This window comes from Salvia hispanica, chromosome 4 (genome assembly GCF_029641045.1).
Source record: "Salvia hispanica isolate PSC_SH4W2 chromosome 4, Shi_PSC_v1, whole genome shotgun sequence".
NCBI lineage: Eukaryota > Viridiplantae > Streptophyta > Magnoliopsida > Lamiales > Lamiaceae > Salvia > Salvia hispanica.
In genome coordinates, this window is record NC_142695.1 from 7,726,954 (window position 1) to 7,754,476 (window position 27,523).

The following is a 27,523-nucleotide window of genomic DNA, read 5'->3' on the forward strand; positions in this document are numbered from 1 at the left end:
TCCAAAATCAAGACCAAATCTCTACCCTTAGATTTTAAAATGTGGATGAGATTAAATCTTACGAATCTCAATAAATAGTAGACAAAATATCAACAAAAGGGTAATATCGTCATTATGTTATCATATGATAATTTTCGTGAATGTTTTTTATATCAACATAGTGTATTACAAATATCAACAATATGACATAAGAATATCAACACTAGTACAAGAAAATATCAACACATATTTATTGAGATTTTTACGTGGTTTTATTGAGATTTTTTTATTTATTTGTTGATAAAAATCTGATTATCAACATTTACGAAAACTAAAATAAAAAATATCAAATTTCATCATCCGAACGTCGTCGGAATTGATATCTCGTTGGAATCCTTATAAAATTATTTTTAATTTGATATATTTTTTGCGAAAAAATAATTTAAATCGAGAGATTTACGTAAATTTAAAGTTTTAAGATGATTTTAATAAGAGAAAATTGACATTAATACCCTCTAATTTTATTTATTAATTTTCTTAATTAAAAATATAACCCATGTGACATTATTTCAATCACTAGATCTTCTAATCTAATGGCTAAGATTTAGTCTTAGTTTGGGATTGCTAATTAGTTAGCAATTGATCACTCCCCATATAGTGTTGATATTTTATGAATATGCAATATAAAACAATATTGTTTAACTCATAAGCGGTGACGTCCACGTATGATTTTTTCAATTTCCAGATGAAATTTCACCAAAAAATCAACATGAGATAATTGAGAATAAATTCATATCAATTTCATATTTTTTCTAACTGGTTTTAAAAGTTGGATAATATATAAGAATTTGATCAAATATAGTGTATGTACAAAGAAAACGACAGTTTTAAAGAATTTCTTTAATTGGATTAGTGAAATAGGATTATAGCTAGGTTATTGCAATCAATGTGGATGTTAAGCCACGATCTCTACATCAAGAGATATACACGAGGCTAGGTCGGGAAGGAGATACAAATTTTGATTAGGTCTATCGTAGTCGTGATGTTTTTTTTTTGTACCCAAGAGGAACTTTTATTTAAGAGTATTTTAAAAAAATCTTATGTGAGGTACGAATCTTAAACTAATTTACAATAAAATAAATTAGGAATTTAGTACTACTATATACTAGATGTGTCATGTGACTCATGTGTGTAAGGATCGCCGCCAATGTGCACATATATTAGGAAATATTAATGTCAAGACCAATTTTAAATTGGGTTGTTGTAATACCTAATCATGGGACTTAAAAGCTCGAACCTCATCAGTCATTATTTCAACATAATTGGTAAGATATTTTACTTGGAATTAATAAGTTGGGGTAGATCACCTAATATGAGTGACTCTTTTTGAGTGTGAGATTCCGATTCGAAATTAAAAATGAAAGAAAAATTTGAATCCGAGTAAACAAGTTAATTTTACTTGGGCGTAACAAATTATATGAAAAGTCTTGCTCTCAAATAAATAGAAGAAAAGTATGTACATGTCAATCAAAGTAATACATGTTCAAATTTTTATTGAGTGGATAAGTTTTGATGTTTAATTTAGTGGAATTATAGTATATATACCTTGATTTTAAATTTCTTCCTTGAATCATTCACAACTTTGTGTTCTTTCTAGAATGATGGAATTTTGTAATTGACATTTTCTTAGGAAAGAAGATATTTTTTGTTTCCCATACTGTTCACAAATTTAATGGTGAACAAGACTCTCATCAAAGAAATTCACTTCCCTACTTGTTCCAGAAAATTATAATTTATAGAGATATTATCGTAACTTTTATGTATGAAAGGACACGCTGAATCAATAAGTGTGAAAGTGAAAACGATAAGAGCTATTTTACGTGTGGACTGATAAATAAATTTCAAAGTTCAAATAATCCTTTATATATATTGATTCGTTGAAGAAACGTAAATTTCAAAAGTATGGAATTTACTCATTTGTCTATCCAAAAGTAAATAAATGAAAATAACGCACACAAAAGACAACCTACAACATATATAAGAGTAGTAGTCAAATAAAAATGGAGACGCAACAAAAAGAGAGTAGCTCTGCAAATTTGTATTGGAATCTAAATTCTAAATTTAAAAGCTTCAAATCTAATTACACGACGTCGTTTGAACTTCACCAATTAAAAGGCGCTTTTGTATATTGATTAGACAATTGGGAAACATATGTTATACTACTACAGTATAATACTCCTACGGGTAGATTGGAGTACAAAAAATCAATATTCATCTAACAAAGAGTCAATTAGCTCTGACTAAAATCAGAATTAATTTTCACACAACCGTTCAATTTGATATACTTCTCTCAGTCACAGGATGCTCATATATATAGACCAATATATACTTCACAAATTTATCGTAAGGATCACATCATACCGAAATTTTGGTCTTGAAAATTTGGAAAAAACAAATGAAACAAGTGATTGTCTGTCTAATATTTATTGTTAGTAGTGTTCATGTAAGGTGACACAGCATGCCTCTTGCATATCTTAAATACTACTAGTATTATTTAAATGGGTTAATATCTTAAATACTATTATTTAAATGGGTTTAGATGGCCAACAACTACATTAAATCAATAGTTGGTTTCATGGTTGACACCAACCAAAGAATTTCATAGCAATGTTATAGATTAATCATCTTTAATTTGCCACGTCCCTGTCAATTTTGGTAAGAATTAAATCTAGACACATTTTTCTTGGATTCAAATAAGAATAAGTAGGAAATTAGGAGGGATGAAAAGAATATGAGGGTGGATTTGAGTGTGTCATGTATATGATACTCTTTGTATATCAATTACTTTATAGAATGCAAGGTAGTTGGCAATGAAAATGACACGCGTGACGATGGAAAGGAGAATACGCAATTCCCTCAATTTTTGTATATATTCCTAAAAATTGAAGGAGAAAGGGACTAGTAGAATAGAAATTTGATTGAAATGTTGAAAAATAGTGGCGATATGAAAAGTGATATTTGGTGTGAGATGGGACAGGCATTAGTGGCGGTAGTTTAGGCGTGAAATCACTCATAAACCGTAGATAAATAAGTTATTAAAAATTACAATATGACATTTAGCATATAGGAATAGGGGGTGTGTTTGTGTCCTTATAGCTTTTTAGTAGTATAAAATATGCATAAATTATAATTCTTGGATCCTTAGATTAGATGATTGTGATAAATTATATTATTAGACTGAAAATCTACATTATTAGCCGATGTACATTATTAGACTAAAAATCTACATTATTAGCCGATGTACATTATTAGACTGAAAATCTACATTATTAGAATAAACATCTATATTATTAGACTAAAATACTACATTAGTATCCGAACTACATTATTAAAAATCTACATTATTAGATGACACGTGGCATTAATCTAACCGTTAGATCACAAGATCCAATGGACAAGTGTTTTGTATTTTTCAAATATTTAGTTTAAGGATATGAATACGTCCCTATAAGGAATATGCTTATGTGAAAACTAATTAATTATTTTAAAGTTCTTTTTTAACAGATAAAGTTTTGTTATAATATTTGGAATTAGTGTGATAAGATATCTATTGCTGTGGCAAAATATCAATTGAGAGATGTGGGCTGATTAGGTCGAGGCGTTTGATTTAATGAGGAAAGAATTAGTGATTGGCATCATCATATATATTGCAATTATAGCGGATCATGAATTAACTTAGTTTGCAGATTATTTAATTGATAAGAGTCGTGTGAAATCTTTCTTTCCGCAATGGTTATAGTATTGTTTCGAATGATTTGGTCGACTACTTGGAAATAAGTTATTGGACTTAGTTTTATTCTTTAGCATCAAAATAATGGTAATATTGTATAGTACTTTAGACAAACACAACGTTGTTAATGCTTTAACTTAAACTTAATTTCATCGAGCATACAGCTTCAGAGGAGTGCGATCAAACAAAATAAAAAGTATAAACTGCAACTTCCACCTAGCTATGACTAATTATGGAGACCCTCTACCAAATTCAAAAGTGGTAGCAAAATTCCTAAATTAGCTTATCAACTTGCCAGAAAAAATTAAAACGAAAAGGATTGGTAACAGTGTTACGATATAGTGCTATAATTAGGGGAATCTTGAAAATTTAATATTAGTAATCACTGCTACGAAAGAGATATAAATAAAGAGGCAGAAAAGCGCCGTCTGTGGGAATCGAACCCACGACCACATGGTTAAAAGCCATGCGCTCTACCAGCTGAGCTAAGACGGCTGTGCATTAGATTCTGTTTAGATTTGTTTACAATTACAATTACAATTGAAATGTTTGTTAGAATTGTTTGAAATTTGGATAATTTGAAAAAACATGGAATGAAAGCAAACTTTCGAGAACTTATCTGACTTATCTTATTAGAGGTTGTGATGAAGTTCGTATATTTAGTGGCAATTACAAAATGGAGTATTACTATAAGCTATTTTTTGAATTTTCTTTATTGGTGCATTTCTAGATGCAAGAGAGAGTCAAACTGCATGTTAGATTAGTCTATAAATGTACACTTACGTCTTGTCTAATTTCTCCAAATTATTTTGAAGGGAAATGTTAATTAAAGAACACTCCGACATCTCAGATGTTGTGGAGATTTCCGATTGAGTATTCTAAATTGAAATCCTATTTGTTAGATTCACACATTAGCAAGAAAGAAAGAACTAATACATGCTTACGAATGGAATATGGATTTTTATATTTGAAGACACGACGATGAAATGCTCTCACTCACAACCACTAACAAATTATAGCTAAACTATGATGATATATCTCGAGAACCTAAGGCTGCTGGGCTAGATTTGTGGGATTGGACTATTACAAATATAAATGGACCTCCGACTTGGACCCATTATTCAATATCATGGGCCAATGCAAATTTTGTAATATTTCTCACACATCCGAATATTCAACCACCATTTTATCCAACAATGATGGTTTTCGGAGATAAGGACTCACTTCATCATGTATGCAACTTAAACTTTCGTTACATAATACTTGTAACACAATGTTATCAACATTTGACATAACATTACAAGAAATTACTATATACTTCAATCAAAATTACTAATTTTATCATTTTATCCATAAAGAAATAGTGGACATGCCTCTTTGGGATAATGTGATTATGTAAATTCAGCCATCAATGTTGACTTGCGAATTTTAGTCGTTTTTACTATAAATCATCTCAAGATTCAGTTGACTACGATTAATTATAGTAATAATTTATTTTTGTTATTTTTAAATGGTTTGTGTTTGTCCTTGTATTCATTTGTATCTACTAATTTTTTTTTTTATTTATATTTGATACTATTAAACTTCTTTATAAAATGCAAATGTGATGTCTCATTTCATTTATTAAGATTCAAAATCTGTATGTTATATTGTCATTTTTTTATCGTTCCCTAAATTTTATAAATATTTTCTTATAATAAACTTTCTGATAAAGAATAATCTTATAAATGGACGGCATGATTTTAATAATAAATTGGTAAAATGAGAGAAGAATGAAGAAAAAAGTTGATCAAGTATGAAAGAATGAGAAAATGTGTATAAATGGGAGGTACAAGTTACAAATAAATAATAATAACAGGTAATGATTTGAAATTTTTTTCCATTTTTGAATAAAATTATTTTTTGTGTAAATTCCAAATTGAAAAAATGAGATTATTTTTTATGGTGGATGAATGAAGTATATTTAATACTCCCTTGTCCCTTAAAAATAAGGAATTTGGGAATATCACAAGTTTTGAAAAAAAGAAAAGTGGTAAAGTGTGAGATAGATAGAAAAAAAAGGAAATGGAGTTTTGTTGGTAAAATTTTTTAAAAATAAAATTAGATTATGGACAGATCAAAATGTACAAAGAGAACTACTTTTATGATGATGGGTGGTATCTAACAAGACTTGACAATGATGATGTTTTAGAATAAGCTCAGTAAGTGAGGCAAAGAAGCTATTGATTCACCGTACAATCGATTGGACCGATCCAGTCGAATATGCACAATTCTTATAAAATATGTTGAATTTTCTTTTGCATATCTGTCCTATAAAAATATTTTCTGGAGTATTATATATAAATTTTTCTCTTTTTCTTTTATTTTATTATTCATTGACCCACAATTCACTATATATGAACACGATATGGCATAACACTATCCATTAATTTCGTGTGTATGAGTTTTTTCTTGTCATGTCAAAAATTCCATAGTCATATTTATCGAACATATGTATCAATTTCCACGTAGGCGGTGACACTGAATGCTAGGTACCGACGTCGGTATCTATCCTAATTTTTGTACTGTTAGAAGTCTGATTCTACGTTGTCGTTTTGGGAAGAGTTATTGATGTGAGAAAATAAGGCGAAGAAAAAACCTTTGGCTGGCAGTTCAATTCCATCCCTAGCAAACAAATGCAGCACGCATTTATTATGATTCCATTTTCTCGCCTTTTATTTTACTCCTAATACATTTCCAATCATGAACCCCTATACCCTCTCTTATGAGAAAGTTTACCCTTTTTTTATTTATTGCCAAGATTCCGATTAATTTATTCCCGTAAAGATTCAGTACTTTACTCGATTTCGGCCTTCCTTCTGCATATTAGCTATTGGTGTTCTTGCTTTGCTGAAAATTGATACGGATTTGTGGCCAAATTATCTTATTTCATCAAAGTGTATAGAATCCCTGCATGTTTCGTGATGTTTCGGTCTCTATCTCATGGGGGTTATCTATACATAGTCGCTTTTGGTCAGAGTTCGTGATTCAACATGCCTGGTTTTGTTATTTCTTTGAGAAAATTGATACCCTTTTGTTAGTTTGTTGTAAAGTTTGAATCTTGGTTGGGATCAGCTGGAATTCCAATGAGAAATGGCGTGCCACGCTGTGCAAATGTGGAGCTTGAGTGGTTTGGTGGCTGCTTTTCTTGATCTTACAATTGCATACTTGTTGCTTTGCGCATCCTCTGCTGCTTACATTGCCTCGAAATTCCTGGGCTTTTTTGGGTTGAATTTGCCATGCCCTTGTGATGGAATGTTTATCAATGCTCATACTAGAAGTTTGTGCATTAACAGGTTGTTAATTGATTTTCCTATTCAGAAATTGTCAGATGTTCATCTCTCTGTTAGGCAGAAATTCCCATTTAGTAATTCCGTGTCTCCCAGAAAGTATGATGCTAGTGTTTCTGGTGATAACGGTGGTTTTGGGATTATTGAGCTAGAAGGAAATGCATCTTGTAGCTCTTCTATATCAGATTCTAGAAGGTCTGCAGATGTGGCACGGAGGGAAATTAGTTCAAGGACTGGGAAGATTGATGTGAAGGGGAAAGGGGTTTTGAGTTATAGGCCAAAGATTCGATTACGCGGCAGGAAAGGGGCTGGTGGTCATGGGAGGAGTTCATCTATTTTGAGTTATGATTCTGCTTCTAACGAGGAGGTCTTAGATTCACAGCCTCGTCTTAATTTGAACAAAAATAAGAGGGGCAGCTGGTGCTCGGGACTTGGCTCGCTTCTGACTGATAATGCTGGAAATCACAAATTTGAATGTGAGTTAAACCATCTTTAATTATGTTTAAGTCTCTTTCTGTATTGGGTTATTTAGTTATTTCAATTTTCAAGGCCATCTAATGTTGAGATTTGTTTGAGAACCTGATTTCTCTTGGTTGCTTTACCTGTACTAACTATGACTTATACCTATATCTCCAACCACTTTACCCACTTGGATTTAGTTGGCTGTCTACTTGTATAATAACTAATGCACGCATTTATTCTTTGTGACTTATCGCTACTCATTGCTAAAATCATTTAATGGGGGCCTGTATTTCATTTTCCTATTCTTGATCTGTCACTCAATGTTTTACATGTACTTGTATGAATTTAATTGCATGTTTCTTACAAACCTTTAACCATATTCAGTAAATTCTCTGAATCACTTGAAACTTTATCCATTCCTTGAAAAAACCACTGTTTTTTAGATGAAATAGGAGTGTAAGTAAAGCGAGCAATTTGCCATTTTTTGGATTCCATTCGCCTCGGTCATTGGCTTAGTTGAACAGAAAATTAAATCATTTCGGTCAGATTATGTGCTAGCATCTGTATATCTAGTAAAACTATAAATCAATAACTCAACAACTAAAGTTGTATTTATTGCTAGTTTGTAATTAATGATTATATTAAGCAATTCATCAAGGCCCCTCTTTTATTATTTTTTTCTTCAATCAGTGTGTATCTCTTGAAATATATTCACATTTTTCACCATGATTTGTATTTTTCATGTACCTCTTTGAGGAACTTGTTGAAGCATTCTGCAGCAATGCAAACTAAAGGGTGATAATGAATTTTGATGGTACAAATCAGTACTGATCTTCTTTCCTTGTTGCTTTTGAGGTTTTCCTTCTGTTGTGAGTTTCTTAGACAATAAGTTACGAGTAATACTAATACATAAGGTGTGCCAAGAGCCATGAACTACAATTGACTGATTCAAAATCCCGCTTTAGTTTGCGTGTGATGATTGGAGTAGAAAAAAGGAGAAAAAAAAATGAAATATATTAATAAAAGAGAAAGACACATATTGCCTATTTAGCCTATAGCCACTCATCTGAAGTAGATGTTTTATACCCATTGAAGATTCATTTGTGCCTTCCATTAAATACTAGGAAAGTTTTGGTTTTTTTTACCTACATACAAGTCTAAAATTCTTGGAAAACTTCATTGAAGGAGTGAGTGGAAAAAATTTATGGATTGACTCAACCGGAATGAAAAGAATGTAGTCGGGCGAAGGAATAATGAACTGCAAGACGGGTGATATTAAACTAGGCTAATGGTATCTGAGAATATCATTAATGACTTTCTCATGTAATGTGTTAGGGTACAATTTTTGTGGTGTTTTGTTTTCTGAACAAACTGATTTATTTGGAGAAGACATAGTGGCGTAAGCTTTGTGCCCTTTTTTCCTGCTGTGAAACCTTGGCATTATCCCATTTTGTACATGCATCTCTGCTCTAGGTCTCGTGTGTAGCACCTTGGTTTGTATGCATAGCTTGCATCATTATTTTACAGAACTATGGCGTCATTGCAGCTTTTTCTACCCGAGTGAAATTATTTGTGCCATATCTTCAACAAATAAATATACATATGCATATCAGTTCCAGTTACCATAATCGTGTAAACTTACAATTCTTGAACACCTTTTTAGAAGAGCTCATTGTCAAGACCATTGTTTTCTTCTTTTAAGCGTGACCGGCTTGTCGAGTGGGTGGGTGAGTTGTGTTGATGTGAGAGGGTGAGAGTGAAAAATAAGAACATAAGTGTGTTTATTGTATGACAAGAGCGTGTTGGTTATTTTTTTTAGGCAGGTATAGAACTTCATTTTCTAAAAGTTAGTAGAAAACTTTCTTGCGCTGTGAAAATCGGCATTCCCCTACTCTGCATTGTATTATTGTTTCTGTTTCCTATTCTTCTGTCTGATAGTTCAGGTTTTAAGAAGCATCTACAGCATGAGATGGACATATTGGTTAACATTAAATCTTCTGTGACATTTAGTTACAAAATGCCAATATAATGCAAAATTTGTTTATCTGGTATTTAATCATCCTCATGCGTAATCCTAAATTTATGGGTTTGAATTTAGATAATAAAGCTCCCAAGAAGATGAAAGGGAGGATGAGGACTCTCAGCAGAGACGAAATATATCTGTCTTCTGATGAAGATAAGAACATGAAGGAAAATGAGCTATCTGGCGAAGAGCGGCAATATGATCAGCTAGAGGTTCAAAGTTGTGGTGGATATGAGAAACACAAAATCAGGGTCTTAGAACAAGCACTTGAAAGAGAACGTGTTGCTCGGGCTTCCCTTTACATTGAGCTTGAAAAGGAGAGAAGAGCTTCTGCTAGTGCTGCCGACGAGGCTATGGCTATGATTTTGCGTTTGCAGGAGGAAAAGGCATTAATTGAAATGGAAGCTCGGCAATATCAGAGGATAATAGAAGAAAAGTCCGCTTACGATGATGAGGAAATGGACATTATCCAAGAAATTCTTATGAGAAGGGAAAAGGAGAAACTCTTTCTAGAAAAGGAAGTTGAAACATATAGAGAAATGGCTTTTCGAGGGAATGAACAATCAACTGGTGATTGTTCAGATGGAGATGATGCTACACAAATGTTTAGTCCTCGAAATGATCCCAACGATGATCCAGTTTTATTTCAGGACCAGCTTGCTGCATCTTTTGACGAGAAGGTAAAAATGAAAAATAAAGGTGTGCACGATGTTCTTGCAAGTCAGTTCAAATGTAAACCTACCTCTGGTATAGAATCGCCATTCCAACCATACGATGAACAATCTTGCTTTGAAAGCCTTAATGACTCAAATGAAAACTCTGATGCATCAATTCTTAGTTTTGGGACAATGGATCTTCAGGAAGAGGTAAAATCTCCTGGCAAAAACATACAATTGCCGCCAACAGCCATTCCCTGCCATACAAAAGGACTCAAGGTAATGCAAAAGTTGAACCAAGGACATAAACTTGCTCACAAGGTTATTAAAATTTGTTGTGAAACCGAGAAAAGCGATCCGAATTACAACCCAGCTCTGAAGCAGCAGGAAAAAGATGCACCTCTTGGATACTGCAGTTCAACTGATCCAACACTAGGTAAAATTCCTCACGATGTTATTGGTGACGGCATCAACCTACGCAGCGAGGCAACTGAAGATAAAGGCGAGCAGCTTACAGCCAGTAGTTCTTCAAAAGTACGTGAGAAGGACTGTGTTCAATCTGGAGCTGCACCAGAGAGGAAAAATGAGTCTTCTGTGAAGAAAAGAAGTCTAGAGTTACCTAGCTGTCTTCCACCAATTTCCCGAAGAAGTTCTCTGAGCCTGCGACGTAGTTCCATGTCATCCTTGGATACTGAAATGCTAAAAATCGACAGTGAGATCGTTCAACTTCAAGAACGCTTAAAGCGTGTCCAAGAAGGAAAAGAGAAACTTAACTTCTCTTTTGAGAACCGAGAAACTAAAACTTTACAGTTGAAAATTTTGGAGGATATAGCACAGCAGATTCAGGAGATTCGCCACTTAACTGAACCACAAAAGGCAGCAAGACAAGCGTCTCTGCCCCTTCCAGACTCTAAGGTACTGTGTTACTTTCTTTCTGTTCATGTTCTGTGTTTAAGAAGTGTATATTGTTGCATATGCATATCTAAGATAGTGAACGACTTGGTCTCTCCTCCAGAATTTACCGTCAATTTTAAGCGGAACCTCCATTAAATATCTCATTGCTTTCATCCGGAACTTGAACTTATCAAATATGTTGGTTATGCTATTTTAGATTCTTATCAGCATAGTATTGTCAAAATTTCAAAAGCATGCTTTTTCTGGATTTCTGTTAAAGCAATAGCACTCGCACTAGCACTAGCACGTTGTAAAGACATAACAACGAACTGCTGCTATAGAAAATTGGTATCATTTTTGCCACTCAGATTATCTGTTGTTCTCTTCAGAGTTGATGAGCATCTTTCAAGATGTACCTGTCTGTGAATTATACAGCGAATTCAGTAGTTTTATTCGTTCCTTGTTTATATTCTCATAGATGGATTTAGTAAATGAGAAAAAAGTCAGTGGCCCCATTACTAGACATCTTCTTGGTGACATGATTTTTGCTAATTTAGATAGATGTGTTGATAGCGCTAAATTCATCATCTGGTAGGGTTTATCGAAGAGGAGAAGAAGCAGGAGTGTATCTTCAGGATTCCGGAGGAGCTCCGAAGGTATGTTTTGAAATGTGAAACAAGTAGTACTGAATTCCATGATTCATCTATGAGTCTAGTCTAAGTTTGGTCTGTTGTTTATTGCTTATATACAAGTATTCATATAAAATATTTGCGAGAACGTGTTATAAAGATGTTAGCAAAGTTTAATCCTCAGCTTTGGCAGGATGACACGGGTGCATGGAGCTGGTTTGTTGATATGATAAAAGTGTAGATTCTAAAACTATACAGAAGTTCCAGATGCAAACATCAAGGTTTGTATTTAGGGTAGAAATGGTAGGAGATGGAAGAACAGTTGTTTAGCATGCGACATTTTCTTTTATTTGATGTATTGTATAGACGTATTCACTTTGTAGTGAGCTTATGTTAATAAAGTATTTATTTTCCCCCTCTCCTTCACCAATTTGGGTTACTAACTTTAGATCATGAGGTCTTTCGTGGTTTTGGATTAGGTAATTGTTTGGGAAATTATTTATTGTATAGACATAAGGATGGATTATTGAGAACGAATACAGTAATGAGGAGATCTACTGTAGAAAGACCAATTCTAGTTTATTGATTCATTACAAATCTATACAAAAAATGATACTATTGAGAGCAATTACAATAATTAATGAGGATATATATCTAGTGTAAAAAGATCTTGTAGCTGCGTAGAGGGACTTTAACATAGGCAGCCCAAAGAAGATCAAAGTACAAAGGCAACTGCCCCATTGCAAATAGCATGACTGGTATCATAGCCACCGCGTATATCGGCAGCGACGCAATCCTCAGCTTCTCCCTCAGTATAAAAGTATGCCCCGCGCAGAACGACAGCAGCATCGCCACTATGCCCAAGAACAGACAACTCAGCCCCATCAGCAGCTTCCGAGGCAGGTCTCGCTTGAAATCGCGCTCTTCGAATCGCGAGGTGATGATTGCAAGGAAGAACACGAGCGCCGTGATGGATAGGCAGAGCGCGATCAGCGAAGCGATTGAGAAGATGTCGAAGGCTCTGCGGTCTCTCAGGATGGGGTACCCGTGGCTTTGGTCTAGGCCCCCCGGGACCGTGGCGGAGGTGGCGAACGCAACCGTGGCGATGAGCGCAGCCACCACGGAGCATGATTCCGAGGTTTTGACCAGCCACCCGTTTCCTGACTCCACTAATTTCTCATGTGTTTGTGAGAAGATCTTCCTTGGAGTCTCTCCCTTTGCGTTGTGGTGACTGTAACACACCGCTGGAACACATCTCTTCACATGCTGCAAACAACAACAGCCTCATACGATCACGACGTAACGATGAATATTTACATATGATACAATAGTAGCTTACCTTGTACCATTTGATCTCCCATTGCATCTGCAGAGCAGCACCAGGAATGCGCCACGGCTGCTTCTCTCCCAGCTTTGCAGCAAGGTGGAGGATGCTGTTCCCTTTATTGTCAAAATGGTGAAACACGTATTCGGGGAGCTTTCTCTGCACCAGAAAATCAAACACATATGTCTGCCTGTGCTCTGCTGCCAACATCAGCACATTCTTCCCTTCCGAGTCTTGATCTTGGATGGCTACGGGAACCGCATCAAGTATCTTCTTCACCACTTCTGGGATTCCCATTTTAGCAGCTACCAGTAGTGGAGTACTGTCCTTCACTTCGATGTTAGATTCTATGGTCTCGGATTCTTCAGCAATGGGAGGCGTATCCGGAATACTACTCGATGCTTCTGAGGGATGGGCGGGGCGCTGCCCATTGCTATCGTATTTGTAACTTGGTTCAAACTCGATCATTTTATCCATGATCTGCATCGCATGACAGTGTCGTACTTTCTTCTCGTGAATCTTTTGTATCTTCAAGAATCCTGTTGATGTGTACATGACAGCTCTTTAAAACTTCTACTTTTTTGGTTCAAAGCAAACTAGAGTTAGTTACTACTTACCAACTCCAAGAACTGTTAGGATGACCTTTGTGGCAAATTTGAAAATCAAAATGCAAGTTTTGTAATTGGGAGGATAGGAACCATAATCTTTGCTCTTTGCCTCTGCACCTTTATCTGAAACAGTAAGTCAACAAACAATTACATACAGTTATTAACAAGAAATGTAAAATTGAGATGCAACTAGTATTGTCCACTTTCTTATGATTAATAAACTAATCCATACTTTTATCAGTAGACGCAGCATCTTTTTTCTTGGATCTTGAACAACCAGCTGGAGACGAAGGGTAGACACATTGTTATTTTTCAAAAGACACGGATAACTTGCGGTAAATATGATTTGGGTTATATTCACCTATGAAACTCTCATATATTGGAACACCATGCTCCTCATACGGTTGATCTTCTACATCATTTGGAATACTCTTTTTCTTCTCGGATCTAGAACGGCCAGCTGGAAATGCAAGGGCAAGTAATATGGTTTAATCTAAAAAGATTTGGTCAATTTGAGAATAATACATACATGAAGCATAAAGCTGATTGATGATCACCTTTAATACTCTCGTAAATTGGATTCCATACTAGACCGAAGATGCTCACACATGTCTTGTAGTTCTCTGGGAATTTGTCGTTACTTGAGCCATTAATCAGTGTGGATTTGTGATTGGGTTGTTTCGTCAGAACATCAACAAATACAACTTATCCACATGCCATAAATTCCATTAGCGCCTCTAAAACTTATGCAACTGATAATATGTATACTGAGAATCTGAAACTAGGATTCTTACAGTGGTAGATAATTGATTCGTAGGATCCAAGCTGTGAACTGCTTTTGAACAAGTTAGGCTTCCTTGCTAAAACATGGAGAGGGGTTTCTCCATCAACATTAAAATAATTGAGAAGATTCTTGTAGTGCTCCAATATAAAGTAGGCTAATTCTGTAGCAAGAATGCATATCAAGCACCATATTATTGCACATTCATCATGTGTATATGCAAACATATCTTCAAAAAACACTTACTGAAGTATTCCCCAGAAATTGCAGAGTGCAAGACGGTATTCCCATCTTTCCTCCTGCAGAGAGACCCATCAGCCTTACCCTTGGCTTCGATGTAGATGCCATGGAGTGAGACAAACGTATCAAGGTTTCCGTGATGAGCTGCAATGAACAATGGCGTCTCACCATTAGCATTGCGGAGCTCAATGAGAGTTGGATCCGCTGAAGCTATAAGTGTGCACAAGGTCTCCCATCCAACTGCAGCTGCAAGATGGAGAGGGGTGTCTCCTCTCGTGTTAGGCATCTCGAGCACTTTACATAATGTTTTTTTATCATTCATCAAAGAGTACATTTTGCGAGTGAAGCTTTCATGGGGTGCGTTGCAGCAATCAGGGTTGTAACTGGAGATAGCTATATGGAAAGCTGTGTCCTCTAATTTGGTAAGCATAAGAGTATGAGCATTTTCATCTTCCTCATATTTCTTCGCCACTTTTTCCCATTGCTGTTTCATGGTCAGTTTAAACAGATAGTCGCGTAAGCTTTCTTCATCACTCATTTCTTCAATGAACCTAAGAGGGGTGGAAAGGAAATAATTTATGTTTGTTACAATCTTCTGTGTAATAAAAAAAACAATGCAAGTACTTGTATATTACTAACTGTGAGATAAGTGGCTAGAGAGAAAAAATATACACAAAATAGTTATGTAGCTTAACAGAGATGATATATTCAAAAGTTTAATAAAGATCTAACAGTTGGAGTTCCAAAAGAAATTAGAAATGGTCTATAGTTAGTTCCTTTCATAGTCTGTTTCTCCACAGGCAAGTTATTCCTTATATATCTCTTACTATTACTGTATGTTTTTGAGTTTTCATTTCACTTTATTAAGATTAGAATATAAGGGATCATCTTTTAAAACGATAAAGAAGAATAAAGATATGTTAAAGAAACTAGCAGTGTAGCTTTACCTGTTTAACAATCAAGGAACAACTTTTATCCAAAGCATGGAATAAATGCTGCGCAATTTATGAATTATGAACCTTTTTCTTTAATTTCTTTACTTAATAAGGGTAATATACAAATGCATATGCAAGCTACATTAAAGAATACAAGAACATCACGGTACTAATATTTTTCTCTATTTTAGATGAACAATGTGACAAAAGAATTGGTTTAATACATTTCTTATGTACCTATGGGTACTATAATGGATTTGTCAGATTTTAAATCAATCTGTATTGATTGACTGTCACAAAAAAAAAGAGGATATAGCAATTGCCTCAGGCTGGGATACATCACTGCCTCCTCCAACGTACTTTCAACTAATCCAATTCATAACATTCCTCTCAACAAAATTAATTATAAAAATCCACTACAAGGATGAATCAAAACGTAGGCAAATTTCCAAAATATAAGATCCAATCTTGATCTATGCAGCCAACCAAGTGAGCAATTATTCCTCATATATAATATTGTAGCAACCTAATCTAATATACAAGAAAATGTTAATACTTGAACTATACATAATCTTTATCAGTATATATTGTCTAATACACAGCTCAAGTACTAAATGAGAATGAAATGGCATTCTATTTATGTATATAGTTCAATAAGAAAAGCATTGACAACAGTCGCAGAACAAGGAAAGTTAATGTTATAGAAATAATAAAAAACTGTTTTTTAAATGTATATCACTATGAAGGGATATATTTACGCAAATTGGTCGCGCAGGCTATTGTATATTATAGGAAAACAGTTGTGTTAAGCAAAACACGTTTTCAGTTTCAGTAATCATCCTAATATCAAGACATGCATATGGAAAAATGTCTGCAGAAGTTAAGCAGTCATGAGAGGGATTGCACTAACCATTAGGAAATAAAAAAAGCTATTCACCTGAAGCAGGAGCTACATCATGAATAGAGGTTTGCTCGAGTAAGGGTCTGGCTGGAATATAGTAAGCCTAGAAGAAGGTCCAGGCTGACCTCAGAAGCAGAAATTTCAGGCCCAGGGCATATTTTTAGAGCAGAGTCCTTGGGCTAAATGGGCAGTTCGACCAGTTAGGCAAAAATGTTACCCATCAATCCAGCTCGAAATTGATCTGAACCTCTTTTGACACCTGCTGTCAGTCGGTCGAGGGATGATGACGAAAGGAGCACGGAAAACAGTGTTGAACTCCTCTCTTTCTCCCAGAAACCCATTTTCCAAATCCTGGCAATTCGGAAATCTCTAGTTCCTCCAAATTTGTAATAGATCTCAGTTCATCTTGAATCTTCCCCAACTTTGGACAGTCCCTAATTTCAAGCTCAGAAAGGATCGGCATGGCTCCTTTCTCAACTTTCCACTCTGTCAAATTTGGTAAACCCCACAGCTGAATGGTTTTGAGTTTACAGAAGCCTGATCTGCTACAAGTCATATTTTTCCCCACATAAGAACATGGCCATAAGCTCAAAGATTCTAGGCAAGGAAGTATCTCCAGCATCTGCATTGGGTCATCCTCTATTTTGCAGTTTCTCAATGTCAAGAACACAAGTCTTGGGAAAACTAGTCGAGTTTTGATTTCTTGTTTCAGGTTCGGTGTGTGCACGTCTATCCACAAGGAATGAAGATTGGGACATGTCAACAGCTTCCTCAGAATTGGCACCTCTTGTTCCAAAGATGTCAGCTCACAACCATCTCTGATTATAAGTGTAGACTCTTGCAGATTATCCCTGTATGTTTTGAGATCATAAATGATTTCTGATAGTGTTTTTACATCATGCACTGTGGCTCGAAGACGTCGGAGATTCTTCATTCTCGACACAGATTTCCAATCATGGAACAAGCTGTCAAACCCGATCAGCGTCTCCAGCTTACTTAGGCCTTCCAAGCTAAGCTGGTAGTTTCTGGCAATGGCATTGCTGGTCTTTCGGTAATCAGGAAGAAACAAGTGCTTTAACCGAATCAGTTTGTGCAAAACATTTGGTATGCGGACATCCCATGAATGGAATAGATCGAGCGTGGACAAGTATATCAAGTTGCTGATGGAGGATGGCAATTCGGTACATTCACAATTTCGCAACCGCAAGTATCTAAGGTGAATTAGATTGCCAATTTCTTTGGGTAACTTTCTTCCTTGGAAGTTGCAGCCTTCAAATACTAAAACTCTGACCAATTTGAAGTTATAGAAATATTCAAGAACACTTTTTGGGAAGTTGATCTTCCTCTGTTTTGAATGACAAATAAACTTGAGAGATCGAATGTGTTTGGTAGTTTCTTCATGATTAGTCGTAAATTCATCATGTTCTACTTCCACTTCACCTCTAAAATGCATTGCCAAGTATCGTGTTTTAATACCCAAAACAGATGGACTCAACACATCAAGTCTTCCCCCTTGACAATTCACAACCTTGAGACGAAAGTCCTCCTTCTTCCCCTTCAGCAAACATAGATCTCGTACAACATCATGAAGATGGCAGGATACATAGCGTTTACTTGATACAGTATCTTGAGCTACAATTTCTACCATGCACCTAGATGCCAATTCACTCAAGTAGAGTTCTGCAACATTCATCAATGTCTTCCCACTTACTCGATTCTCGACTGTAATCAAGCCTTCTGCTATCCACAACATGTATAGATTGTCACCATATACATATTGATCTTCGACAAATTGACCCATATAAAGAAAACAAGGTTTCAAGTAAGACGGTAGGTCCTCATAACTTAAATCTAGTACTACCGCATTAATCCTATTGTCCTGATCCGTGCTTCCAGCACTAAACAAGTAATCATCAATATTTTTATTTACCAACTCCCATTCTTTCAATGATTGTCGTTTGCTCAAGATCCCTCCCAGCAGAGAAATTACTAATGGTAGATAGCCACAGATTTTCACCATCTTCTTACCAACTTCCTCAAACAATTCAATTTGTGGACCAAAGTCTGCAAGATATTAAAGCATATATATTTGTAAATTTGGAAAGTGACTCTCTAAATAGAACGAAAAACTGTGTTTAGTATAACATTCAATGGAAAATAATATTTTTCCTCCTTCAAAATTGATTTACTTTCTCGTGCCCATTATTTCAAAAGTTCTCAAAATATTACTTGACAAAATTTTAGTATTCCTTAAGGCATCAACCTTTTATTGCTACTTTGCTAGTCAATATGAGCAACTCTACTTACTTTTAAGCTCAAATTGGGAAAAGATTGGAATAGAAATACTCCCTCCGTCCACCAATAAACGTTCCCATTTTGCCATTTTCGTCTGTCCACCAATAAATGTCCCATTTGTGTTTTAACTACTTTTGGTAATGGACCCCACATTCCACTAACTTTATTTCACTTACGTTTCATTATAAAACCAATATATAAAAGTAGGACTCACATTCCATTAACATTTTCCTTTCACTTTCCACTACATTCCCTAAAACTCTTGTCCGAACAAACTTGGCCTTATATTGGTGGACGGAGGGAGTACTAAATTATGAATAGCCATGTTTGGATATCATATCCAAGTTGGCCCAATTAACAGGAAGAACATTAATGTAAACTTAATGATAAATATTATACTAAATATTAATACATCTTATGTTTCAAATTAAAAATTGTAGACACTTATTAGAAACTGAAAATACAGTTCAGATTAATATTATAACATGTTTTTTGAAAGAAACTCTTTCCAGGTTATATTGTTTCATTGTTTTCCCCTAGTTATGAAATATTATATAGTTTGATTCATAGTCTGTAATGTTTGCAAGTACACATCTACATAAGCACAACTGGCTGATGGCTCATGGCAGTGATTAGCTGGCACGGTGCATAACAGAAAAACAAAAAAGAACAAAAACAAAACCAATACCAAAACCAATAAAAAAGGAAAATAAAGTTGCCAAAGAAAATTAATATTTAAATAAATATAAAAAACTGGTCCTCTTTTTTCCTTTTGAGAACTGCACACCATATCACCAAGCTGATCATTTTGATTAACAGCACTACTATGTCCATGTTGATATTTGATAAGGTATTGTTCAAAAGTTTGACTTTGAAAATATAAAAAGACCAAGAAAAAGGCATATCATATCAAATTCAGGGACTGGAAAGACTACACTTTGATTTAGTGTCCAGGAATTCGTGAGAATGATAATCAACACAATAGTTGACATAGAAATGGTATAATAGAAAAATAAATACCCAAGCAGAAATTAACACACAATGTGATGAGGACACCAACCTGGTGGGACACAGCCTCGTGGAAATGCTTTGCATTTGAGCAGTTGCCAGCCATCAGCCATGTTTAGGAGCCCAAGTTTGTAGGATAATCCCACATCTGCAACATTCTGTTTTCGAGTTGTCATCAAAATCTTGCTATCTACAAAGACATCCAACAGACAATCCCGGTGCTCAACTTTCCAGAGATCATCCAATACAATCAGACATCTTTCATCTTTTTGGACTTGAAAGAGTTGCTCAACCAACTCTGTATCAGTTAGATGCATAGCATCCTCCTTCTTTTGTGGCATTAACTGCTTAAGGACTTCTTCCAAGACAAATCTAATTCGGCATTGTTGAGTAATACAGACCCAGGCAAAGGAATCAAAGGCATGCTTAACACTGGCATGGTTGTACACTCTCCGAACAATGGTTGTCTTTCCGAGTCCACCCATTCCCCACACAGAAATAACCCGGCTTAGGTTATCATCAACTGTAAGAGAAACAAGTCGCTTCAAATCTTCTTCCATTCCAACAAAGCAATCATTGGTTTCAAAAGAATATGTTTTTCTTTTCCATATTTGGTTTTCACTTCCCAAACCTGAGTTTTCTTCTTGAACAATACTTCTTAGCCCATATTCTTGCATGCTTTTATACACTCTTCCGATATCTGTTCTGATTTCTGAAATCTCCAAACCGATCTTGTGGAGTCTGCAGCAGCGGTTTGAGACACAAGAAAATCTTTGAAAAAAATGTGTAATGCCCCTTCCTCTTTTCAAAGAAACTTGCATAACCGAATACATTTCAATGACATCTTCAGCTTGGTGCACGAGATCCCTGATTTCTAGAATCCAGTAACCAACGCTCTTGCTTCCGTGATGTCTTGATCTGTCGGAGTCTTCTAGCAAACACTGCATCTCCTTGATCTGTGATTCCAATCCCTTCACTTGACTGCCCACCCCTGACAAGAATTTGGTTTCATCAAGCAGCAGATTCCGAAGGGTTTCTAAAGCAACAAGGATTGCTGCTTCAGCCATTTTGAAATTTGATGAACAACTAAAACTTTATTTATTTTTATGAGGGACTGGCTAATAGAGTGAATGATGGAGATAAAAGCAAATGAAGTGCCATATATATGTATTGTTAACTGATAAGCTGTGTTCATAATCTTGAAATTTCTCACAAAATAAGGAAAAGCTACCATCCTATAATAATAAAATACCATGTTCCAAGTGACCAAGTCCAAGGGAACGAAATGATGCTGTAATTTACATAAAAAGACGAATTTCCTCCAATTCTGAGGACCGGACCGAATAACACAGAAGTAAGCATCTCCTTTCTAAACATATCTTATTCATCTTCAAATTATATAATAATTGGACAAGAAATTACCTAGATATTGTGATCGCCATTTCGCACCAGGTTAACATTCTCTTCCGTGTCTCCGCCGGTTCATCTTCAAATTTGGCCACTGAAAAATTAAAGAAATTGAAGATTCAGAACCACATCAGTTAAGAATTGAACACACTAATTTGAGCAAACACCAATCCGGCGCACTGTAGATAAAGCGATACCAAATCGGAGACTTTACTCTCTTCCCGCCACACAAATCTGACACCCGTTGATCAGTGAAATTGTCATCTATAATTAATTGTATTAATTCCCAATAATAAATTCAATTTAATTATATTTAAATTAATTTTTAAAATTTAATTAGGATAGAGTAGCAATATATACGATGGTGTCCACTTCATTAACGATTTTTTTTTTTTGCAATATAAATATATAATGCAAATTTTGGAAAAAATAATTTGTCAAACAGAAAATAAGTATTACTATAATTTAATAGAGAATAAAATATGAGAAATAATAAATTAAAAAATAGAAACGTACTAATTATATCAAGCACTAAATGGAGTAGGTTTTTTGTGCTAATTGTTAACTAAAATGTACTCCTACTACTAATTATATTCATTTTCTATAAATCATACACATTCAGAGCACACATAAGAGAGAAGAATACAAAAATAAGATTGTTCGAGTCACATTCTTGTAAACTTTTTTACATCGATTGTTCTTTCGGTATTCATTTTCAACCATGTTTATTCAGCAGACATTTAGCTTCAATGGATTAGGAATTGCTAATTCATTATCTGAATCTTTGAATAACTCGCAAACATCCTCCACAAATATATTTGTATAATAACCGTGTAAAATTTACATCATGTTCATAATTTCTTTCATTGCTATCTAATTGGTGGTGGAGCAGAGTATTGATCACAAGATTCACAAGAGTGTTCGAAACATCCTATTAGCATCTATCAGAGGCACATAACTTTGTAAAGTTTCAGAATTAGGCACTAATCCTACCAAAAGCTCTTCTTTAGAAGCACACAACTTTCCCAAAACTACTTTTCTACTATGTAGGGGAGCAAATATAGCAGCAACAGAGACATAGCTAGAGAAGATCAAACTCCCAACTCTATCTTCATTATCAGTGAATCGGAAGATAGTGCATAGTTACTCTTTACACTACAAAAAGCTGATACTGATATGTTAGCATAACTTGTGAAAAATAGTAAGTCCCTGCATAAATATGAATACCTCCGCTGTCACCAAAATCCGTCACATTCAATCAATAAGTTATTGCAGGAAACCGGACGAGTAAGGGACTGTCATGCTTAAAAGAATGCTCGCACTTCATCAGAAAAATGTTTTCTGATGTGTGGTGAATAATAATGAACATCCGGGAGGATCAACGATTGATATTCCTCGAGTCATCTGCTAATCGGTAAGGATGTGATATGCACATTCTATGATGCTGCAAAAGTCAACCATCCAAGTATGTCACATTCTTAGTAAGAATAACCAGTATACATCTATTATATGCAAATCTCAGAGCATCTTGCTCTTCGTTTCATCTCTGATCCCAACAAGTCGGCCATTTCATAGATTTCTTTCGACCGACGATGTGACTTGTCTCCAGATGAAAATCCATGCAAACCTAGTGAGCTCTCAATGTTTCCAACATCTGCCCAACTAAATCCTACTTCTTTGATCACTTTTCTCTGTCTCATCATTATCCTAATTTTCGCAACCTTTTCCCACTTCCCCTTCTCAGCAAACAAGTTAGACATAAGAACGTATGAACCCGATTCATCAGGCTCCATTTCAATCAAAGTATCAGCAACCCTAGTTGCCATCTCTACATCTCCATAAATTCTACAAGCCCCAAGAAGGCTCTGTAGGACAGATACTCCAGGCCCTCCAGGGATCTGGCTCAGAAGATCTTCAGCTTCCTTCAGCTTCCCTGCCCGACCCAACATATCCACAATACAAGAATAATGCTCGGCTGATGGTTCTACAGAATGATCACAAATCATTGAATCGAAAACTTCACGTCCTACATCAACCATCCCATTGCGACTGCATGCTGTCAAAATGGAAAGAAATGTAATGGAGTCAGGCTTTACGCCTTCCATCTCCATTTCCTTAAAATACTTCATCACTTTTTCATAGTCCCCGTGCCTTGAGTATGCAGAGATTATAGCTGTCCAAGCAACTTGGTTTTTCTCTGTCAACTCAGAAAATATCTTCTCGGATTCAAAAATGCTACCCCGTTTTGCATACATGTCAAGAAGTGAACCAGAGACAATTGGATCAATGTCCAATCCGAGTTTCTTCAAGAATCCATGGCATCGTTGGCCCTGCCTAAGAGAAATCGATTCAGATGAAGCTATTGCATGTAAGACAGCACCAAATGTATAAGGATTAGGTGTTAATTCTTTGGAAGCTGACGAGAATACTTGTAAAGCTTCCTGATACATGCCATTCAGGGAATAAGCAGAAATAAGAGCATTCCACGATATGATTTCCCTTTCATCAATCAGCTCAAACACCTTAATGCAGTCTTCTATTATCTGAAACTTGCCATACATGGTAATGAAACTATTTGCCACACTAGTTTCTGAAAGGAAGTTCGACTTCATACAGAAGGCATGCACCATTAGGCCTTCTCGCATCATATTGTGTTTTGTTATTGCATGAATCAATCCAATGAACGTAACGTCATTCGGCCATACTTCATCTTGTATCATCTCCTTAAATAAATTCATAGCATGCTCTTCATCTATAGAGATCATTGTTGTCCAAGACACTACATTACGGTCAACAATATTTTCAAAGACAGATACTGCATCTCCAACAGCTTCACATTTCGAATACATAGACATGAGAACATTACAAACCTTGACATGATCCCCATATCCTCTTTTCACTGACAAAGCATGCACCTGCTTACCAAACTCGAGGTTCCTCTCATGACCACAAGCTGCAACCACACTAGTAAACGAGACATGATCAAGCCTGAACCCTTCCATCACCATTTCAACAAATCCCTTAATGCATCCCAATCCATTACTGCCCTCCTGAGCATAGCCGGAGAGAATAGCATTCCATGAAACCAAATCTTTGTGTGGCATTTCATTGAACACTCTTTTAGCATCCTCAACTTTTCCACATTTCGAATACAATGTAATTAGTGCATTCCCAGTAAAGTTCTCTGCCTCCAAACCTAACTTAGAAACAAGACAATGCAACTGAAACCCGAGATCAAACTCCTCGCCATCTGCACAATGGGCAAGGGCACTAGTAAAAGTTGTCGAATCAAAAGCAATCCCAGATGAATGCATCCCGCGAGCAAAAAGGAGTGCACTTTTATTGTCTTCAAACCCCGATAGCACTGTATTGTAAGAAACACTATCAGGGTTCTTCAAATTCACAAAAATACACAAAGCCGTCCTCAAATTCGACGACTTGCAGTACATGTTCATCAAAGAATTACATACAGAAACACTGGCAATAAAGCCAGAAACCACAGCAAAACCATGGGTCTGACGTCCAATTCTTGGGTGCCCAACGCAAGCCTTTGAAGCAAGCGCTAGCACAACTTCATTAACTCCCGAAATATCCGTCCGCAGATGATTCTTAAAAACATAAAGTGCTTCGCACCTGCGGTTTTGGTTCATGAGATTGAGCATGAACCGGTAAACAGGGACATTTGGTCGTTGTGGCATTTCATCAAGCATGTGTTGAGCGTGGTAATATGAATATGAGGAGAACGTATTGAAACATATTGGGCGGTGTATGAATTGTTTCTGAAGGATTTGAAGTTGAGGGATTAAAATTATATTCTTCATCAACAGCTACGAAACGTCGATTTGCTGTGGGCATGTTACTGCCGTCGACGGCGGTAACTGGAGAGAGAAGAGGCGCGTCTGTATTGTTTAGTGAGAGAGTAAAATTGAAGTGAAAATATTTCAAGGGCCGAGCTTGGGCCATATTGATTTGTAAAGTGCAACTAATTGGACTGGGCCATTTTTATTTGGGAAGTGAGTCTAATTGGATTAGACCATTTAGTTCGACTAAGTGAACTGGCTTAAATGGCTTTTTATAATAATTTTCTTTTATATGCAATTCATTATACACTTTTCAATAACAATCCTTTAATATGTAATTATCAAATTAGTATATCATAATTAAATTTAATTTATTGTACTAAATAATTCAATCAAGTTTGAATTATAACTAGTTAGATTTGTGGGGATGTTAAAAAAGAAATAGAGCATATTATTTTGCTCATCATAATATGACTTTAAGGATGCTCCAATAAACTAATTAGTGTTTCTAATTATAATGTGTTTCTTTATACGGAAATGAGAACACAGTAGTACATAAATAAATATATATTTATTTGTAATTTTCATTATTAAGATAGTACTTATTTTGTAAAAATACAATTATTATAATTATATTTGTAATTTATAGTACTCCCTCTGCCCGCCGCCATTAAGAGTCTCATTTCTTGGTGGCACGAGTTTTAAGAAATTTTAAGAAATGTTAAGAAAAGTGGATGGAAAAAGTTAGTGGAATAAGGGTCCTACTTGTAGATATTAGTTTTAAATGAAGTGTGAGTAGAATGAGTTAGTGGAAGGTGAGACTCTATTACCATTTATGGTAAAAATGAACCGAGACTCTTATTCGCGGACAGACTAAAATGAAAAAACGGGACTCCTATTCGCGGACGGAGGGAGTACATTTCATCATTTTGTTGTGCAGTAGGTGTGTGCGCGCAATTTGTGTGCAATGTGGGGATGTGAGTGTAAGTGAGTGCAGTGTGTGTGTGCGTGCAGTGTGTGTGCGCGATGTGTGTGAATGTGTATGTGTGCAGTGTGTGTGTAAGAATGTGTGCACCGTGTGTAAATATGTGCATTGTGTGTGTAATTTAATATTCCCTCCGTCCCATAGGAATATGCACTTTTTCCTTTTTATTCCGTCCCACATGAATATGTCCTTTCTAATTTTGGAAACTCTTTTCTTTCTAATCAGGTGGGATACATTATCTACTAATAATACTTTAATTACTTTTTTCTACATCTCTTTTACTTTATCAATTTTGCATTAAAATATGTGTCGAACCCAAAGTGCATATTCTTTGGGGACGGAGGGAGTAAATATTTAAAATTCTAGTACTACTTTTGATATGAAATTATGATTGTGGAATTGGAGAATTTGGAATTGTAATTCAATACCAAATCCAAGAAGTTTTATGAAACTAAACACTGAATTTGAAATTAAAGGCTCCAATTTCAATTCCACACCTCCAATCCACGAACCAAACGGAGCCAGTTACATGTTGATAAACCATGAATCCTATCCTATTAACTTTTTATTTGAGGCGAGCTTGGCCGGACATTGTTTAAATATTTTATTTTTGTATTTCAACGAGAGACTAAAAATATTACTCACTCCGTCCCCAAATAGTATGAACTTTGGGTTCGGCATGAGTTTTAATGCATTATTGGTAAAGTAAGAGAGAGAGAGATAGGGAAAGTTTTTTAAGTATTGTTAGTGGAGAATGAATCTCACTTCATTAGAGTTTCCAACATTGAAAGTTCATATTCTCTGGAAACGGATGAAAAATAAAATAGTGCATAATCTTTGGGGGCGAGATAGAGTATATGTAAAATTAAAAACATATAACTTTTATTTATATCTCATTTACACTAATCTAAACTTATATAATGTGTTTAATTCATTTACTGACTTTGTATAAACATTATTTTTCATAATCCTTATTCTATATAAAAATAAGTGCATAACTAAATGAATAATCAATATTGTTACTTTTGTTAGTAGACGATGACATATGGGTTGATGTTATATTTTTTAAACTAAAAATATATGAACCAACTAACAAATTGAACAAATTCTATAATTATTCATCATATATTGAGTTTGAATACATCATATTTTTAAAGATAAACTTCAGAACCATATTTTTTACACCTTAGATAAAATAAAATAAAAATAAAAAATTGGATGCAGTCAAGATTGAATGTAGCATTCATGATTTGGTTGAGAACTTGTGTAGATATTAGACTAATATTGTTTGATTCAATTAGGAGACATCCAATAAAAACGATATAGAGAATATTGACATGTCTCATGCACAAAATTACATGCATAAATAAAGAAAAATATAGTTGTTCGGGCATCCACAATGGGGCGCCCTAAAGGGTGCCCTATGCTCCACCACGTCAGCATTTTATTCTCCTACCCTCCCACCTGCAGTGGGGCG

The 27,523-nt window shown here is 35.3% G+C and overlaps 4 protein-coding genes and 1 non-coding gene across 9 annotated transcripts; 1 reads left to right on the top strand and 4 right to left on the bottom strand.

Moving 5' to 3' along the window:
* Positions 1-4,191: 4,191 nt before the first annotated feature.
* TRNAK-UUU (transfer RNA lysine (anticodon UUU)) lies at positions 4,192-4,264 on the bottom strand. Its single transcript has one exon. It is a non-coding gene; the product is annotated as a tRNA-Lys (tRNA).
* A 2,098-nt stretch (positions 4,265-6,362) lies between these two features.
* On the top strand, positions 6,363-12,188 carry LOC125195723 (uncharacterized). The gene is made up of 4 exons (XM_048093904.2): positions 6,363-7,574; positions 9,659-11,154; positions 11,729-11,789; positions 11,956-12,188. The coding sequence occupies exons 1-4, from the start codon at positions 6,902-6,904 to the stop codon at positions 11,958-11,960; spliced, it is 2,235 nt and encodes a 744-aa protein (XP_047949861.2). The 5' UTR covers positions 6,363-6,901; the 3' UTR covers positions 11,961-12,188.
* Positions 12,189-12,320: 132 nt separating this feature from the next.
* Positions 12,321-16,722, bottom strand: LOC125195724 (uncharacterized). Of its 4 annotated transcripts, none has more exons than XM_048093905.2 (9): positions 16,588-16,722; positions 14,722-15,266; positions 14,489-14,638; positions 14,252-14,398; positions 14,056-14,154; positions 13,927-13,974; positions 13,704-13,817; positions 13,102-13,625; positions 12,321-13,028 (listed from the first exon to the last, which is right to left on the bottom strand). In XM_048093905.2, exons 2-9 carry the CDS (start codon positions 15,251-15,253, stop codon positions 12,417-12,419), a joined length of 2,226 nt encoding a protein of 741 aa, XP_047949862.2. In that variant the 5' UTR covers positions 15,254-15,266; positions 16,588-16,722; the 3' UTR covers positions 12,321-12,416. The 4 variants fall into 4 exon arrangements, with proteins under 4 accessions (XP_047949862.2, XP_088913275.1, XP_088913276.1 ...); XM_089057149.1 differs by having other exon boundaries at positions 16,561-16,672; XM_089057150.1 differs by lacking the exon at positions 16,588-16,722 and adding an exon at positions 15,355-15,589.
* Positions 16,723-16,816: 94 nt separating this feature from the next.
* LOC125195720 (putative disease resistance protein At1g58390) lies at positions 16,817-21,483 on the bottom strand. 2 transcript variants are annotated; one of them, XM_089057148.1, is made up of 4 exons: positions 21,459-21,483; positions 21,277-21,355; positions 19,907-20,835; positions 16,817-18,615 (listed from the first exon to the last, which is right to left on the bottom strand). In XM_089057148.1, exons 2-4 carry the CDS (start codon positions 21,312-21,314, stop codon positions 16,817-16,819), a joined length of 2,766 nt encoding a protein of 921 aa, XP_088913274.1. In that variant the 5' UTR covers positions 21,315-21,355; positions 21,459-21,483. The 2 variants fall into 2 exon arrangements, with proteins under 2 accessions (XP_088913274.1, XP_047949855.2); XM_048093898.2 differs by lacking the exons at positions 21,277-21,355; positions 21,459-21,483 and having other exon boundaries at positions 19,907-20,921.
* A 580-nt stretch (positions 21,484-22,063) lies between these two features.
* Positions 22,064-25,173, bottom strand: LOC125195722 (Pentatricopeptide repeat (PPR) superfamily protein). Its single transcript, XM_048093902.2, has one exon. The coding sequence runs from the start codon at positions 25,080-25,082 to the stop codon at positions 22,767-22,769; it is 2,316 nt and encodes a 771-aa protein (XP_047949859.2). The 5' UTR covers positions 25,083-25,173; the 3' UTR covers positions 22,064-22,766.
* Positions 25,174-27,523: the final 2,350 nt, after the last annotated feature.